General features: G+C 38.1%; 1 protein-coding gene across 1 annotated transcript in view; it reads left to right on the top strand.

The window, feature by feature from the left end:
* The first annotated feature begins 347 nt into the window (after positions 1 to 347).
* The window catches only part of EMCN (endomucin), a 95,870-nt gene continuing 76,329 nt past the window's right edge, over positions 348 to 19,888 (top strand). The window contains exon 1 of the mRNA XM_035030161.1: positions 348 to 614. Within this exon, the coding sequence (XP_034886052.1) occupies positions 545 to 614 (70 nt within the window). The 5' untranslated portion in view covers positions 348 to 544. The remainder of the gene's footprint in view (positions 615 to 19,888) is intronic.

The following is a 19,888-nucleotide window of genomic DNA, read 5'->3' as shown; positions in this document are numbered from 1 at the left end:
CCAGAAGGTGATCTTTGCTAATCTGGCTTTCAAGTTGGAAAGAAAGAAGAAGAGTTGATTCCTTGTGGACTTTGCTCCAAACTTTAACCCTCAGGCAATTAAAGCCTCTTTATCCAAAGTGAGTCTCCAGTTAATCAGGCCCTTTCTGTAACCACTCCGAAACACACTTTCAAAACAAAAGTTAGAAAGCTGTATGATCCATTCTCAAGAAAGATCTGTTTCTGTTAAGAACCCGCCCTGACCTTTTTGTTGAAGAAGAACAAAATAATGTAGTAACAAAAACACAAGTCGCTGCCAGAGGAAGAGAAAAAAAAGTTCCTGTAAGGGACTGAAACAATAAATCTCCTCTCTGCTGAACTCCCAAAGGGAGTGTGTGTATTTCCTCCCGTTCTTTATCAGAGCCCCCGAAATCAGTGGGAATGGGCAGTGACTGCTCACATTCAGCACACCTTTTCCATTTGCTAATAAGGCCCTGCCAGGCTGGGAGGGAGTTATCTCTGCGGGACTCTGGAGAGAAGCACCACTGAGACGGTCCACGAGCACCATGGAACTCCTTCAAGTGACCATCCTTTGTCTTCTTCTGTCCAGTCTTTGTAGCAGTGAAAACAGCACAGGTACCATTTTCTCTTATTCTTCTGATGGTGTGGATCCGAAATCATTGGGGGGGGGGGGGGACTGTTAGCCTCAGTTTACCTTCAGGGACCTTTCCGCGAAACTTGTATACAGCAATTCATTTGCGGAGTCGAGTGTGTGGGTGTTGGCAGGGAGTCCGTGGGGAAGGCTCCATGGAGAAGATGTTTGTTGTTTTCACTGAAAGGAAATGTTTGCTGGTGCAGTGGCCTTGCGGTGTATTTGATGGCACCATAAAAGTACTGAGAATACGCGATAGCACTTTGGGAGAATAAAAATCTGGGGATAAAATGCTGGTTACAAATGTACTCTTTCTCAAAAATGTGCTCCTCTCAGGCGTTAAGTCTAGAAATAACAAGATTGTCCAGGATGGGTGAAAGGCTGTAATCAGAAATACTGCATTGCAGATGCTGGCCTATTTTTGTCCCAAATATCTTTTGGCTCTGATAAATTGAGAGGTTGGATCAAGCTGCCTGGGGAAGCGAATATTAATATCTCAAGGGGGCAGGGTGGGTAAAGAGGAGAGTCATTTGATTAAAGTTAATAACATTTGTACTGGAAATAAGCACAGATCTACACACATACACACATTTTGCACAACATTTCAGAAATTTATGGACATAAGAATCCTACCCACTGATTGCAATTTCAGAAACTCAGATAAGGGCTGTATATGAATCACTATGAGCCCTGACTATATTAATGACCAGTTGCAAGAAATTATTACATATGACTGTGTTAGCCCTTTCTGAGGGATTCCCTGTAAGCAGTTACATTTAATGAATATTTATTAGGACCCTACTATGTACTCATCGGTGCAAGGAATACATAAATGACTAAGACATTGTCCTTACCAACAGTGGTCAATGTACTGTTGGGAAAAACAAATACGTAATTCTAATACAAGACAGATTTATTAAGTGTGAAAACCAAAGTACAAACTATCATAAAAGAACACAGTTGGGAAATACTGATTCTGAGGAGCCCTGGAAAACAATCAGTCCTAATTTTATTTTGCATGTGCTTTTTTCAAAAGTTTGCTGCCTATAAAAATTCTAATTTAGAATAATAGTGTAGGAAAAATTATGCACACTCCTTCAATGATATTTACCTTTAATTTCCCAATATACATATATAAATTTAGGAAAAATTCCCAGACACTCCAAAATCACATATGATTGCTTATCATGCATCTTGGCATTTCCAGAGTTAAGTTGCAGCAGGTATCAAGGCCAGAAAATCTAACTTAGAAGAGTTACCTGGCATCTGATTTTTTAAAATAAAGAGTAGTTATGAAGGGTCCCAGAAATCAGTGCATAAGCTTATAAGTAACTCTTCAGTATGCATGGGAAATCCCGATGCCATGAAGAACACTGCTCACAAACAGGTGCCCAGTCAATATAAAATTGAAAGTCTGGGTTAGGCTGCTCACCACTCCAAGTCTGTAAGCACCACCGAGTACATTATTTTCCTGGCATTGTTAAACTCTGAATGGATTATGTGTCTTTCTGAAAGCAAAATGGAATAGGATCAATAGAATCAGCTTGCAAAACCTAGCCATAAGGAAGACGGAAAGTGGAGGACAACCCAGAGATGACCTGGCAGGCTTTTCTATTATGATCATTTTGGGAAGATACCAACTTCTTTTACCTAACCAGAAATGAGCCCAGCCCATTAATGGTGTCTTCTTTCTAATGAACTATTAACCCAAGTAGGATAATTTCTCTTTTGAGCAGAGATAATAATTACATAATGACTATCTCCTTCAACCTCTGCCAACAACCCTATTTGTTAACTTAAGGAAAGTGTCTGCAAAAACTACTCCATTTGCCTTGGAGAAGGAAGCTCTAGCTCAAGAGCATGAACTGACCATCTGAGTGGTGCCTAGAAGGAACTGGAAGAGATTGTCCATCCAGGTGTATGATTTTGTTGCACCTGGTTCTGCCTGTTTTATGCTTCCCTTCCCAGATAGGGCACAGGAAATGAAGCATTTCCTAAGCTGATTTATTAAGTTCTTTCCTTAATCCCCTGTACCGGAAACACATTGATTTCAAAGCTTTGTACGTTCCCCAAACTTAGAATGCTTACCATATTTCATCAGCAGAGTTGATTATTAGGGATGAGGAGGGAGGCATTTCATCGGCCTTAAATTCACAAGTTGTCAAGAAGATCCATGCTTCTTTGCATAGTAATTTATTCCTAAATAATGATCCTTTAGAGAAATTGACTACTTTTCTTTCTCCTTCTGGCATTTTTGTCAGTCTCAGATTTAAATACATACAATGTAGCCTTTTGTGCTCCTTGTGAAAATCAAGTGAATCTTTCTACACAGCAGCGAGTGACTTTCTATTACTTGGTTGGTGGTATAATATTTTACCATTTCCAATTTGCAAAGCTGTTCTGTTGAAATACGTAGGGAAGATGCCTGAAAAAGAACTGTCATTCTTTCCCAAGGTTTTTTAAATTGTATTTAAAACTGAACAGCCCCCTCCTGTGGCTTTTAAACCCCTTTTGGCTTTTAAGCCTAGATGGATGAGCCTTTGACTGTCAGAACCAAGAGAAGTTAAATGAAAAGGATTCTAAGAGAAAGGAGGCCCAGGAAACAATGTACTCTCCCAGCGCCATTTGCTTTTTGAACTTGATGTTAATTTAGGAAAGATTAAAATGTGTTAGGCATTTGCGAACAGGAAAAAACATCAATTTCATTGGTATCTGAAGAATCATTGCTTGGAGAAATTCATTTGTTAGTGATTGAACATTCAGTTTCATGGGGAAAAAAATGGATCAGACTGTAAGACAGACATTATGCTAAATGCTATAGATTTACAGAGATCAGTAAGACTCAGCCATGGCCTTTGAAATGGGAGAGAAAAGAGGAGTTAAGTAATTTTGATTGTATTGTAGGTCTTAAGTGGTAAATAAAGAATGGTCCGGAGCTTAGTTTTGGCTGTGGGGCATCAGTAAAGAATTCATATAAAAGTGGAAATTATGATAAACTTTGAAATTTGAAAAACAGGAGGTTTCAGATCAATGGAGTTTCTTGCATAGGAACATGAAAACATCAGAATATTCTAGTGTACACATGTAAGGAGGTCACAGATTAGACATAGGTAAGTTTTGGAAAATAAGGTTGGAAACAGAGCCTCAAGATATATATTGACTACCAGGATGAGGGATACTGACTAGTTAATAGTCAATAGTTAAAATTGAATAGTTGATTAGTTTAGAGCCTCTAAATGTGTTTGAGTGTGGGAATTATGATTGGGGCTATAAATTGGGAAGATTAATCTGTCAGCAGGAAATAAATTAGCCTATTGTAGTCAGGAGAGACACAAGATAAAGAAAATAGTGCAAGTGCTATTGCAAGTCTGAAAGTCTATCAATAAAATAAAAAGAAGGATCTGGGGAAGTGCTTAAAGGAAGTAGAAAGTTGGTGATTTGCCATATTCTTGACTGGCAATGAGGGAGAACGTGACTGTGATATACAAAGGATTATCTGAATACTAGGAGTAGGGAAATGGTTTGGGAACTGAGGGAGAGAAATATAGGTGGAGACCATTTAAGGAGAAAATGATGTATTTGACTTTGGACATGGTGAGATTGAAATCCTGATAAGATATTTAAATAGAGATGTTCAGGGTAAATTAAAATCCACGGGTAGTTGGAATGCCCCTGCAGCTGGATGAGGAGGTGAGTGTTCTTTACTCTTGAATCCCAGGAGTTCTTAGTCCTGCTTATTGTAGAATTAATAACATAGAAAAACAATTTATTTCTTACCTAGATGCTCATATTTCTAACTCTCTTGTGGCACTTGTTTTTTTTTTTTTTTTTAATTCTATCATAATTATTTGTAGGCATATCTTGTTTCCTCTACCAGACTATAAACACCTTGAAAGTGGGGGCCATATATATTACCATATGTAGTTTGTTTATCCAGTAACATTTCTTTTTTTTTTTAAGATTTTATTTATATTATTTATTTGGCAGAGAGAGAGAGCACAAGCAGGGGGAGTGGCAGGCAGAGAGAGAAGCAGGCTCCCCACTGAGCAAGGAGCCCCATGGGGGACTCGATCCCAGGACCCTGGGACCATGACCTGAGCCAAAGGCAGACGCTTAACCGACTGAGCCATCCAGGCGCCCCTGTCCAGTAACAGTCCTAAACTGTTATAGTAAGGACACATAGCTGAGTGAACACTTTAAGGAATGATACAATTGCCTTCATTTTTTTCATTTTTAATTTCTTACAATGACAATCACTTACCAGTTTACTGCCTTGTCCTTGTGAAAAGATTGTGGACACGTATGGCTCATAGCATAGAACATGGATACGAGTGGATTACTTTGATTCCTGGCTATGAAAATGGGCACAAAATATAAGGAAAGGGGCTTCTTATCAAAGGTAAGCCAATTCCCAAAGTCTAGCCAGGAGAGAAGGTGATAGGGATAGATGGACAATCTAGTACCAGGTGACAGTAATTAACAACAAATCTGGAGAAGTAAACTACTCTGACTATAATCCTTGGGAGGAAGAATATCTAAAAAGAACTGGCTCTACCTTTCCTTTTGGGGTATAAAATACTTTATGTAATATCTTCTTATAGCTAGAAATATTCAAGGAGAAACCTTATTCTCAACCAACTTCTTAAAAATACAAAACGGCTTTTTTAAAAAAGAAAGTTCACAAAAAGGGAAGTTTAAGAAAGTTAAATAAATACCACACATCATTAATTCATGTGTTATTTTTGATCGCATGTGAGTTGCTCTAGAGCAGATCATTTTACTTATTCTGTTTAGCTTCATCACTATCAGAAATTCTTACCTAAGAGCGCCTGGGTGGCTCAGTTGGTTAAGCGACTGCCTCCGGCTCAGGTCATGATCCTGGAGTCCCAGAATCGAGTCCCGCATCGGGCTTCCTGCTCGGCAGGGAGTCTGCTTCTCCCTCTGACCCTCCCCCCTCTCATGCTCTCTCTCATTCTCTCTCTCAAATAAATAAATAAATAAATCTTAAAAAAAAAAAAAGAAAGAAATTCTTACCTAAAATGAGTGATCTATTGTGGGAGGAGTAACCAATATGCAAACAAATCCAATGGGAAAGTATTTAGTCCCCAAACCATTTGTTTAAGATTCATTTTTTCCACGACTCGTTTTTTTTAAGTCTCTGCTTAAAAGTAGAAGTGATCATCCTAGAATTCCTATTTTCAAGAGACTCATAACGGTTGTCACCAGTAAGTTCTCTGGTGATTTTATCTTTTTTTTTTTTTTTTTTAAGATTTTCTTTATTTATTTGAGAGAGAGAATGAGAGGGGGAGGATCAGAGGGAGAAGCAGACTCCCTGCAGAGCAGGGAGCCGATGCGGGACTCGATCCTGGGACTCCAGGATCATGACCTGAGCTGAAGGCAGTCGCTTAACCAACTGAGCCACCCAGGTGCCCTCTGGTGATTTTATCTTGCTAATTGTAATTATTCAGATAATTGAGGGGAAAAGATGATGCACATTTGAGGGTTTCAGAATGCTTTTATTTTAGGGCGCCTGGGTGGCTCAGTTGGTTACGCGACTGCCTTCGGCTCAGGTCATGATCCTGAAGTCTCGGGATCGAGTCCCGCATAGGGCTCCCTGCTCGGCAGGGAGTCTGCTTCTCCCTCTGACCCTCCTCCCTCTCATGCTCTCTGTCTCTCATTCTCTCTCTCACAAATAAATAAAATCTTAAAAAAAAAAAAAAATTTAGAGAGCTTTTATTTTACTGGATCATCGCCTGTCCTTTCCTTTTCATTGATGAAGGTACATTTCAAGCTTCAGGTAAATATTTTAACTTGTGAATAATTATCTAATTCAAGTAACTTCTATGCGGTTTTTTTTAGTCATCACTTTCCAACTTCCTCTTCATCTTTGAGAACAATTTGAGATGCACATTTCTAAACCCTGAATGTCAAAGCAGGAATGTACTCTAAGGGACATTCAATTCCTGTTAGTAAGGGCCTCCTTTCCTGTTGCTGAATTCCTGTGGGTCATTATAGCTCTATCAAGCTAGGATAATGCCGGTTGGGTGTTAAAAGAAGCTCTTTCAGTTAGCAAAGAAGATCCTTTTTGTACTGTTCAGACACCACATCAGCATCGACGTGAAAAAAACAGTGATATCAATTACAGTTACATCTAGAAAGGCCACTCTATGGTTCCCAAATTTGGGACAACCGTAAGAAAAATCTTTTTTAAAAAAAGAAAAGAAAAGAAAAATTGTTTTCTAAATGTAAATAGAAGCGTTGTGTCTTGTAGAAATATCAGCAGAGATCATCATAACTCGTCTCTAAATAGTACAAGTATTAGACACCTGCTGTGTCTTTCCCTATACCCTCTCTGGCTGTGTTTACTCTGGCCATTGCGATGGCAACCTGCTATGCACTCGTGTAGCCTGACAGCACCTCGCCTTGAGTGAATATAGATCTTTTGCTTTCCTGTCTGCTGTGATTCTGATACCAAGTCATGTGTCACCTGCAGAACCCCAGCTGGCAGAGTTGTATGTCTGAGCTGGAAGAGCAGGGGCAGTAGCCCTCTCTGAGACCACTCTTGTCGAAAGGGGGGATGGAGCCAGTGGATGAGTGCTTCCCTCCTCTGTTCCTGCTCCGTTTCACCGCTGTAGTCCTCTATGCCTTTCCCAGACTTCACACTCCTTCACAAACTGTCTGCACACCAGCCTGTGTCTCAGGCTCTGCTTTCTGGGGAAATCCGGGATTTATTATTTTTCTTGATGGGAACTTTTTGGTTTGAATAATAGTGTATATCAAGATTGTGGTATATATAGATTGCTACCATTTCTCTGATACTCCAGTTATTATTTACTCCCCAATATTATTATTATTATTAATTATTATTATTATTCACTCCCTTTCTTCCTCTTCATTTAAAAAACAAACAAATGAGAAGTTTTATCAATCTTTTGTTGAATACGTTCAACAATATTCTAAGCAGGCCCTGTTCTAAGGCAATCATTTGCCTATTTGTATAGAGTCAGTAATGAATTATGTTGTGTGGTTAGTAGCCAAAAATGTTGAAGCCATTGATTTTATTCTCGGTGTGCTGCTTATCTGAAATGTGAACTGCTTTTACATCTGTCTGTTCAGTCACGCTCTGGCTTGAACCCAAAGTAGTTGTGTCAGAACACAGAGTCAGTTGCATTGGGTCCAAGTTAACCCAGGTGAGTGTCATCACAACGTCTCCTGGCATCTACCATTCATTTTGCCTGGCCCTTTACACGGATTCCTTCCATCACAACATTTAAGGCTGACTTTATGATTCCCATTTTAATGGTTAGGAAACGAGGCCATAAAATTATACTAGAGTGATGTGGCTTAAAATCAAACCAGAGGATGTTGTCCTTCAAAATCTTCCTTATAGCTTGCTGCCTTCCAGCGTGGTGAAATTGTAGCAAGTTGAGTTTTTCGAATAGAAGAGAGGAAGGATAGGGACTTGTCACTCGAGTAATTCAGAAGCCACTGCTGCCTCTCCTAACATCTTCCACACCTTTAAACCACAAACTAGGTGCCACAAATGAGTTTCTGCTTAGTGATAATGCTCCTCTTCATACGCTTGATTCAGTTAATTAGTAGAGGTTGCATTGGAAGGAGTTGTAGGTATTTGCCTACCAAACCCTTGTTAAGTTAGTTGAAAAAAAAAAATGGGGGCGCTTGGGTGGCTCAGATGGTTCAGCGTCTGCCTTCGGCTCAGGTCATGATCCCAGGGTCCTGGGATGGAGTCCCGCATTGGGCTCCTGGCTCAGCGGGGAGCCTGCTTCTCCCTCTCCCTCTGCCTCTCTCCCTGCTCATGCTCTCTCTCTCTATCTCTGTGTCTCAAATGAATAAATAAAATCTTAAAAAAAAATGTACTTGGCTGTAATATAAATGTGAGTGCAGCTAATATGGGACTTGGAGGAGAAGAAAAGAAGCAGAGGAAATAACTATTAGTGAATTAATCACTTAGTGTCACATTTATAATTCTTTTGGAGCCAGAATGTCTGGGTTCAAATTCCAGCTCTGCCACTTACTGTCTTTGTGAACTTGGGCAAGTTACTTCACCTTCAGCTTTCTCAGCTGTAAAATAGGGTGAGTGCAGGGCCTACCTCGTAGGAGTGTTAGGGAGATCATGTGAAGAGAGGTACACAAAGCACCCAACATAGTGTTGTGCATGTGACAACTTCTTAAGGTTTGCTGAGTTTGGGAACTCAGAGTTCTATAGTTTATTATATCCCATTCCTTAGATAAACTGCCTTATTTCCAAATTGATTCTAATGCAAAATCAGCAAATATTTAAATAATTATAATGTTAATTCTCACAGAGTGAAAAACCAACACATGAAAATTTTTCACGGAAGAATCGGTATGAGATACTAGAAAGATGATTGCCAAGTTATTTTTTTTTAAGGTTTTATTTATTTATCTGAGAGAGAGAATGGGAGACAGAGAGCATGAGAGGGGGAGGTTCAGAGGGAGAAGCAGACTCCCCACTGAGCAGGGAGCCCGATGTGGGACTTGATCCCGGGACTCCAGAATCATTACCTGAGCCGAAGGCAGTTGCTTAACCAACTGAGCCACTCAGGTGCCCTGCCAAGTTATATTTTTAATCACAATATATACAGGCACCATTTGATATATGCAGACTGTATTCTCTAAAGTGTCTCAGATTTGTAGGTTATTTAACTCACTAATCACTGAAATTCATAAATAAAATTATGTTTGTTTTTAATGAGGATTCTAACTTTGTAGAGAATTGAGAATTGTCAACATCCTCACATGTTATTACCTGTCTTCAAACACCGCTTGATCTGAGAGGTGGAATACATTAGTGGAAGGAACCTTGACTTTAATTGAGAACCAAGTTTGGGTCTAACTTCTTAGTATGCTGAAATTGACCAAGATATTAAATACTTCCTAGCCTCCTTTTCTTTCTCTAAATATGAGAAAAATGATATTTGTTGACACAGTATTAGAGTTACATGAAAATCAGAAAACCTATTTTAAAGTGCTCTGTAAGCCATAAATTACTATTTAAATATTAGTTATTAATAGGCAAGCTAATATTTAACTCACAGAATCAAGGGATAAGTAGGAAGGCATTTCATAAATTTGAGAATTTTTCCTCATTGGCTGGGTCTGCATCTGCTGTTCTACCCTTGCTCTTTTGGCTATAATACCTTTATATGTTTTTCTATGGCTGCTACACATTCAAGGAGCTACACATATTTTTCTTTTCTTTTCTTATCTTGTTGAAATAATGCTTGAGTTATTAAAAATCCACACACATAAAATACAGAAAACCATTTGTATCACACATTGAGCTTATTTTTAACTGAAATGGGAAAAGAAATTTTTTTTGTGGTATGAATTGTGAAATCGTCCTCCTAGGGCATTCGGCAAGTGTGAGGACATAAATGCTGAGCTCTTAGATACTGTCCCTGGGGCACAGAGGCCACTCCTGCACTTGCCAGCTCTTGGCCATTGTGACTACTCCTCTCTCCTACAATGAGACATCCCTCAACTATCTCTCCCTGCAAATCCGTTTTAAGAAACGAGACCTGCCATTTTAAATGCACAGAATTAACTAATTAAAGATTTATTAATAGTAATTGCATTTTGGGGATTAAGATGATGAAATTATGTGAATCCATAAGCTTCTTTTATTTTTCTTTTCTTCTTTCTTTTCCCGACAGCCTCATTTGTTGAGTACAAGTTTTATATTAATTGAAGTTTACAACTCTATAAATTTGCCAAGTAGAAGAAAGAAAAATGACAATGCTACCAACCATTTAAAAACCTGTTATTAGAGTCCATTTACAACCTAACTGAATGTACATCTGTTGGGAACAAAGACAATGTCCAGTTGATCTCTTTTTTTCCCCAGGACCTATCTTCGGACACGTAGATGATGCTTACTAACAAACTCTTGCTTTAATTTGGAGAACTGTATGTATTTCTTCAAAAGTCAGCAGAGTTGAAAATGTACAAGACATTCCTGGATTTGTTTTCAGTAACTTGAGGACCATATTTATTTTTATCCTGGGCCTGTATAGTGGAGAAGTTGTGAGGGTCATTTTGGGCTACTCTCTCAGTTGGCTGAACTAATTTGCTTTGCTTTATGAAATTGACCTTATTGTTATATAAATAGCAGAAAATGCCCACATTTGGTTTATATTGACTCTTCAAATCACATAGGAATGGTGTGACTATCAGAATGCAGGTATTGAGTCATTCCTGTTTCTTGCTCACGAGAAAAACAATGGTATCCTGTAATTCTATGTATCATTCATTGAGTAATTCTGAAACACTTAGATCACACTATTCCTCATCCCTACCAAATGCAAAGTTATGAAAATGCAGTTGTAAAGATGCATTGATTATAGGTTTTACCGCTCTAACTCTGAGGTCTTCATTCACTTCATTCACTATGTTGAGTAATTAACTTTATTCTAATCCTGTCCCGAAGCAAAGGCATTAGATAATTCAGTTATTTCCAGGTTTTAAAATTTTCATTGATCAGTAAATAATCAAATGCCCTTTGGACAGTTGACAGAGAATTAACAGGCTTTTACTTTGCCAAATAAAGACACAAAACACCTACAATGTATACACCATTTACCTGTGTATTACATAAAGTCTACTTTAGCTATATGCATATATTTGGCAGTTTAACAACTTTTTTTTTCACTGAGCTCTGACTAATGTCATAAGCCAGCCCTGTGCAATGGTGGAGTGTACTGTTGGCTAAGCCAAGAGCCCTTGGTCTTAGGAACCAGGGACCACAAGCCCTTGGTCTTAGTTACCTGGGGCCACAAGCTTGCTTAAAACATTTGCTTAAAGCAAATGTTTTAACCTCTCAAGTCTTTAATTTCCCCATCAATAATAGGAGTGCAGTTTGACTAAATCATACTGAAGTTTTCCTCCAGATCTATAGTTGTATGATCTCTCTGTAACGACCGATTTCTGTATATTTTGCCTCAAGTTATCTTGCTTCACTTTCATCCTGTTATTTCTAGATTTGTTCATTTTGGATCAAGATGCTCACTTCTATTCCCTTATGTTTGTTTCCTTTGGGAATTTTCAGATAGGGCTGTAAGAAAGTATCTGATTCTCATGTAAAGGGTCAATTCTCTGCCATGAGAGACATTTCTCAGAGTACATATAAACAAAAGACACCTTTCTCCAGTTTCCATGTGGTATTATTTGTATATAATTTGGAGACATGTGGTGGTGGGAGGGATTTAAAAAAAAAAAAAAGGACAGAGAGAGAAAGAGAAATTCATTGACATCCGGAAAAAGATTGAGAGTAAAGATGGGATTAAAGGAGTCTGAGAAGGTACCACAGGCTGGGAGAAAGAGAGGAAGCCTTTCAGAGAGGGTTGGAATGGAGAAATATCAGGAATGAGAAGGGGAGGGAGAAGGATATATAACAAAACTCTAATAATTCAGGAGGAGGGCTCTCCATAGGACTTCCAGTACTTTTATAAACCTGGTATTCAGTAGGGTTCTTTCTTCTTTTTTTAAAAGATTTTATTTACTTATTTGAGAGAGATATAGAGAAGGGGGGGCAGAGGGAGAGAATCTGAAGCAGACTCTGTACTGAGGGCTCAGCCCAACTCGTGGCTTGATCCTGCGACCCTGAGATCATGACCTGAGCCGAAGCCAAGAGTCAGAGGCTTTAACCGACTGAGCCACTGAGGTGCCCCAGGTTCTTTCTTCTTCTCATTAAATCTCTTGCTAGTCCATCCATTGCATTTGCAAAATACTACACATTTTTCAAAGTGCTTTATTGATCAATTATCTCACTTAATCCTTGCTGCTGCTTAAGGGATTGTACAAGCTACTGTTACCGGGCTCATTGTCGGAGAAGAACCCAAGGACACACACACACTATTACTGAGATCAGTAGGTCTTAACATTTATTACTCATAAGAATCACTTAAGGTGTCTGTTAAAAATAGATTTTCCTAGGGCTCACCCCTGTGATCTTCCAGTAAAATCCAAACAGCTATGATTCCAGCAATTACTACAAATAATTTTTATATACTGGTACATGGACACATATTTTGAGAAACCCTGGGCTAGAGCAATTTCCTGACTAGTCATCTGAACTCTTTTTATTGCCCCATACCCACGAAATGACCAGAGATGTTTACCTTTAAATACCTTTAAAGAAAATAAATTATAAAAATAAATAAATAAATAAATAAATACCTTTAAAGAAAAGTGCTAAGGTCAAGTGTTTTCAGAGAGAATTTTGGTATTAATTCAGTGCAATTTTTTTTTTTTTTTTTTTTTTTTTTTGCTTGTACTAGCTTAGTATAATAGAAACTAGATTTGGCCAAGACAAAATATTGGCTGAAGCCCTGACATCTCCATAGACACATAGGTACCATTCCGTTGTAAGGAGATTCCCTACTCATCATAAAATCCTATTGATTGTTTTCCATTCTACTATTAATCTTCTTCCTGTTTTCATTAACACTGAAAGACCATGAGCCTCTGTCCCATTGCCGCTCAATATTAACCACCTTGAATAATAGTTTGATTAGAGAAACTGCCACAATATTCCCATCAAAGTTTCAAGTGGTGTCAGGATGTGTTCAATAATCCAAACACAAATATTTCTGGTTCCTAGAGAAGTGTTAGAGCCAGAGGAGCTTGAGAAGGTATGGAGAATTAAATGACCAATGTTAATAAATATCTTGTAAGCTTGAAGAGAGATTGAGAAACTGTGATGTTATGAATCTGTGCTAGATATGCAGGAAAACATCCAGTATTAGAAAACTACAAGTTGAAATTTGTCAACTGGTTTATCACCTGCCATCGGGCTCCCTGCTCAGCGGGAAGCCTGCTTCTCCCTCTCCCACTCCCCCTGATTGTGTTCCTTCTCTCACTGTCTCTCTGTCAAATAAGTACATAGAATCTTTAAAAAATTAATAAATAAATAAATTGGGTTAAGTTACATGAAAAATCCAACAGGCTTTCTTCCAGAGTTCACAGACTAGCATCCTCTGACATAATCTGCAGGTGCAGGTGTGTGTTTGGCCACACAGTGTTTTATGACAACAGGAAACTATTTAAAAATAACAAAATTTCACAAAACAGCAACAAAGGAGGAAACTGACAATCTTATTTTCAAGTTTTCTGGTAACTCTGGACCTCATATTCCCTCACAGCATTATTCAGTTAAACCTGAGGAATACACACCCCTTTAAATTGTGCAATGTTCTCTCTCCTACAGACATTTGTGCACTTATACCATTTTTGAGACTCTCATTCACCTCTCTGTCCAACCTCTGGGCATTGGGGTTAATTCCTTCATCTATTTCATAGAATTTGTAGGATTTCATATAAACACTAAGTGTATAATTGGCAAACATATATGTTTGTGGTGATGCAATGGATTTTGAAAGGACAGGGTTCTGGGGCAATTTCCTACAATTGATTAGGCTTTCTAGCTCAATCTCAGAATTTTAAAGGCATACACCAGTCACCATTTGTTTTCATTTTTCATAACTAAAAATGCTTTTTATTGAAATATAGCTATAAATAATTAACTTGGCATGGATTACTATTCTTTTTTCATAGTCTTAAAAAAGCATAAAACTTAGAAAATGAGTTAAAGAATTTAGAAGCTACAAATCATAAAATGTGATTAAAATTCTACTCTATTTTTGTTTCCCACTATCTCTACAATTTATCTGGTGAACATAAACTTCCTGCCTTTGATGAAAATATTAAAGGCCCATGGCTTTTTTTGGTCACTCTTAAGAAGGGAACAATTTTCTATAGACAACTAAGTTTGCAGTGTATATCAATTCAAAATTAGAATATGCAATCCAAAATAATAATTGAAAATTCTCTTCTATAGCTCATGTCAGTGTGGGATGGAATTCTACAAAGTAGGTTCTTTATACTGTCTCTGTTTTTCTGCTTCCCTGTCCCCTCTCCAGCTCCTTTCTGACCACTCTATGTTGGGAACAGTGAGGAAGGAGTGAGACAGTTGAATGAAAGTTATTACTTGACCTGGCACCACCATAAGTTGTGCCCAGAGCCTGTAGAGTGGTGCATTTTCATGGGTTCTTCAAAGGTGTGCTTTTGGGTCTCTTCCCCTGAGCAGATTACCTAGCCTGGCCCCCGGCAAGGGTGGTGCAATTCCGCCTCGGGCACTGCAACAGGCCCCTCCCACAGAAGATCAGCAAGAACAGCCAAGCAAGACCAAGTTTACTGATCAATGAGATCTGCAAAACTCCAGAGCTAAGGGAATACAGTACATAGAATTCATGGCTTTTTTCCCCATGATTCTTGAGTCTTTCAAAGTTAACTTTTTTTTAATTTCTTTATTTTTTTTCTTTTTCCATTTTTTTGAATTTTTCTTTTTCCCTTTTTCAACCAATATCTTATCAATTCCCTTTTTAAAAATCTTTTTTAATTTTCATTTTTAGAGTCATATTCTATCCCTTCATTGTCATTAACCTTATTTTTTATATATATGTGTTTTTCTCTTTAAAATTTTGGGATACAGTTTCTTCTAACAGACCAAAATATACCCTAAATCTCTAGTATATGGCTCAGTTCTAGTCTCCTGCCTGATCACATTCTCTCCTTTTTTTTTTTAATTTTTCTTCTTTCTTTTTTCAATCAACTTCTTATCTTACCAATTCCTTTTATAAAATCTTTTATAATTTTCATCTTTACAGTCATATTCCATCCCTTCATTGTATTTACCCTTATTTTTGTACATATATAAGTTTTACTTTCATTAAAATTTTGGGAGGCAGTTTCTTCTAACAGACCAAAATATGCCCAAAATCTAGTGTGCGGCTCTGAGCTATTCACCAGCCTGATCGTATTCTTTTTTTTTTTTTTTCTTTCCCTTTCTTTACCCACCAGTTTTGGGTCTCTTCTGATTTGTTCAGTGTATATTTTTCTGGGGTCATTTTTACCCTGTTAGCATTTTGTTCTCTCATTCATCTATTCTCCTCTGGACAAAATGACCAGATGGAAAAACTCACCTCAAAAAAAAAAAAAAGAACAAGAGGAACAAGAGGCAATACCAACTGGCAGGGACCTAATCAATACAGACATTAGTAAGATGTCAGAACTAGAGTTCAGAATGACATTATAAAGATATTAGCTGGGCTTGAAAAAAGCATGAAAGATACTAGAAAATCCCTTTCTGGAGAAATAAAAGAACTAAAATCTAACCAAGTCAAAATCAAAAAGGCTATTAATGAGGTGCAATCAAAAATGGAGGCTCTAACTGCTAGGATAAATGAGGCTGAAGGGAGAATTAGTGATATTAAAGACCAAATGATGGAGAATAAAGAAGCTGAGAAAAAGAGAGAAACAACTACTGGATCACAAGGGCAGAATTTGAGAGATAAGTGATACCATAAGACAAAACAATATTAGAATAATTGGGATCCCAGAAGATGAAGAAAGAGAGGAGTGGAAGGTATATTGGAGCAAATTATAGCGGAGAACTTCCCTAGTTTGGGGAAGGAAACAGGCATCAAAATCCAGGAGGCACAGAGAACCCCCCTCAAAATCAATAAAAATAGGTCAACACCCCAACATCGAATAGTAAAACTTACAAGACTCAGAGACAAAGAGAAAATCCTGAAAGCAGCTTGGGACAAGAGGTCTGTAACCTACAATGGTAGAAACATTACATTGGCAGCAGACTATCCACAGAGACCTGGCAGGCCAGAAGGACTGGCATGATATATTCAGAGCACTAAATGAGAAGAATACGCAGCCAAGAATACTATAGCCAGCTAGGCTGTCATTGAAAATAGAAAGAGAGAGGGTGCCTGGGTGGCTCAGTTGGTTAAGCAACTGCCTTCGGCTCAGGTCATGATCCTGGAGTCCCGGGATCGAGTACCGCATCGGGCTCCCTGCTCAGCGAGGAGCCTGCTTCTCCCTCTGACCCTCCCCCCTCTCATGTACTCTCTCTCATTCTCGCTCTCTCAAATAAATAAATAAACCTTTAAAAAAAAAAAGAGAGAAAAAAAAAAGAAAATAGAAAGAGAGATAAAAAGCTTCCAGGACAAACAAAAACTAAAAGAACTTGCAAACACGAAACCAGCCCTACAAGAAATATTGAAAGGGGTCCTCTAAGCAAAGAGAGAGCCTAAAAGTAACATAGACCAGAAAGGAATAAAGATAAGATACACTAACAGTCACCTTATAGGCAATACAATGGCACTAAATTCATATCTTTCAATAGTTACCCTGAATGTAAATGGGTTAAATGTCCAAATTAAAAAAAAACAGCATATCAGATTGGATAAAAAACAAGACCCATCAATATGCTGTCTGCAAGAGACTCATTTTAGACCCAAAGACACTTCCAGATTTAAAGTGAGGGAGTGGAAAACCATCTACCATGCTAATGGACATCAATAAAAGCTGGGGTGGCAATCCTTATATCAGACAAATTAGATTTTAAACCAAAGACTGTAATAAGAGATGAGGAAGGACACTGTATGCTACTTAAAGGGTCTATCCAACAAGAAGATCTAACAATTGTAAATATCTATGCCCCTAACATGGGAGCGGCCAATTATATAAGGCAATTAATAACAAAAGCAAAGAAACACATCGACAACAATACAATAGTAGTGGGGACTTTAACACCCCCCCTCACTGAAATGGACAGATCATCTAAGTGAAAGATCAACAAGGAAATAAAGACTTTAAATGACACACTGGACCAAATGGACTTCACAGATATATTCAGAACATTCCATCCCAAAGCAACAGAATACACATTCTTCTCTAGTGCCCATGGAACATTCTCCAGAATAGATGACATCCTAGGTCACAAATCAGGTCTCAACCAGTACCAAAAGATTAGGATCATTCTCTGCATATTTTCAGACCATAATGCTTTGAAACTAGAACTCAATCACAAGAGGAAAGTTGGAAAGAACTCAAATACATGGAGGCTAAAGAGCATCCTACTAAAGAATGAATGGGTCAACCAGGAAATTAAAGAGGAATTAAATTCATGGAAACAAATGAAAATGAAAACACAACTGTTCAGAATCTTCGGGATGCAGCAAAGGCAGTCCTAAGAAGAAAGTATATATAATACAAGCCTTTCTGAAGAAACAAGGAAGGTCTCAGATACACAACCTAACCCTACACCTAAAGGAGTTGGAGAAAGAACAGCAAATAAAGCCTAAACCCAGCAGGAGAAGAGAAATAATAAAGATCAGAGCAGAAATCAATGAAATAGAAACCAAAAGAACAGTAGAACAGATCAACGAAACTAGGAGCTGGTGCTTTGAAAGAATTGACGGATTGATAAACCCCTTGCCAGACTTATCAAAAAGAAAAGAGAAACGACCCAAATAAATAAAATCATGAATGAAAGAGGAGAGATCACAACCAACACCAAAGAAATCCAAACAATTATAAAAACATATTATGAGCAATTATATGCCAGCAAATTAGATAATCCGGGAGAAATGGATGCATTCCTAGAGACCTATAAACTACCAAAACTGAACTAGGAAGAAATAGAAAACCAGAACAAACCATAACCAGTAAGGAAATTGAAGTAGTATTCAACCAACCTCTTCGACCTCAGCCACAGCAACTTCTTCCTAGAAACATCGCCAAAGGCAAGGGAAGCAAGGGCAAAAATGAACTATTGGGACTTCATCAAGATAAAAAGCTTTTGCAAAGCAAAGGAAACAGTCAACAAAACCAAAAGACAACTGACAGAATGGGGAAGATATTTGCAAATGACATATCAGATAAAAGGCTAGTATCCAAAATCTATAAAGAACTTATCAAACTCAACACCCAAAGAACAAAGAATCCAATCAAGAAATGGGCAGAAGACATGAACAGACATTTCTGCAAAGACATCCAAATGACCAACAGACACATGAAAAAGTGCTTAAAATCCCTCAGCATCAGGAAAATACAAATCAAAACCTCAATGAGATACCACCTCACACCAGTCAGAACAACTAACATTAGCAAGTCAGGAAATGACAGATATTGGCGAAGATGTGGAGAAAGGGGAACCCTCCTACTCTGTTGGTGGGAATGCAAGCTGGTGCAGCCACTCTGGAAAACAGTATGGAAGTTCCTCAAGAAGTTGAAAACAGAGCTACCCTATGACCCAGCAATTGCACTACTGGGTATTTACCCCAAAGATACAAATGTAGTGATCTGAAGGGGTAGGTGCACTCCAATGTTTATAGCAGCAATGTCCACAAAAGCCAAACTATGGAAAAAGCCAAGATGTCCATCAACAGATGAATGGATAAAGAAGATGTGGTATATATATATATATATATATACAATTGGATATTATGCAGCCATCAAAAAACACAAAATCTTGCCACTTGCAACGACGTAGATAGAACTAGAGAATATTATGCTAAGCGAAATAAGTCAGAGAAAGACAAGTATCATATGATCTCACTGATATGAGGAGTTTGATAAACAAGACAGAAGATCATAGGGGAAGGGAGGAAAAAATGAAACAAGACGAAACCAGAGAGGGAGACAAACCATAAGAGACTCTTAATCTCAGGAAACAAACTGAGGGCTGCTGGCGTGGAAGAGGGTGGGAGAGATGGAGGGGTTGGGTGATGGACATTGAGGAGGGTGTGTGCTATGGTGAGCACTGTGAATTGTGTAAGACTGATGAATCACAGACCTGTACCTCGGAAACAAATAATACATTATATGTTTAAAAAAAAAGAAGAAGAAGAAGATAGTAGGAAGGGAAAAATGAAGGGGGGGAAATTGGAGGGGGAGACGAACCATGAGAGACTATGGACCTTGAGAAACAAACCGAGGATTCTAGAGGGGAGGGGGGTGGGGGGATGGGTTAGGCTGGTGATGGGTATTAAAGAGGGCACATACTGAATGGAGCACTGGGTGTTATAAGCAAACAAAGAATCATGGAACACTACATCAAAAACTAATGATGTATGGTGATTAACATAACATAATAAAATAAAATTAATTAAAAAAAGAAAAAGAAAAAATAAAATAAAAAATTATATAATTAAAAAAAGAAGAAATACAAAAGTTTGGTAGAATGAATTAAATGAATTAAAGAATTGAATTGGCACTTAATAATCCTTCACCAAGAAAAATCTCAGCCCAGTTGGTGTCACGAGAAAATTATACTAACATTCAAATAATAAATAAATCTAGTTTTACACAAACTCATCCAGAGACTAAAAATAGAAGCTTTGCTCTCCAATCTATTTTA

The sequence above is a fragment of the Mirounga leonina genome, unplaced genomic scaffold (assembly GCF_011800145.1).
Source record: "Mirounga leonina isolate KUSES-001 unplaced genomic scaffold, KU_Mleo_1.0 Mir_357, whole genome shotgun sequence".
NCBI classification, from domain to species: domain Eukaryota; kingdom Metazoa; phylum Chordata; class Mammalia; order Carnivora; family Phocidae; genus Mirounga; species Mirounga leonina.
The sequence above is the reverse complement of the archived record's forward strand: the minus strand, read 5'-3'. Positions and strand labels throughout refer to the sequence as shown.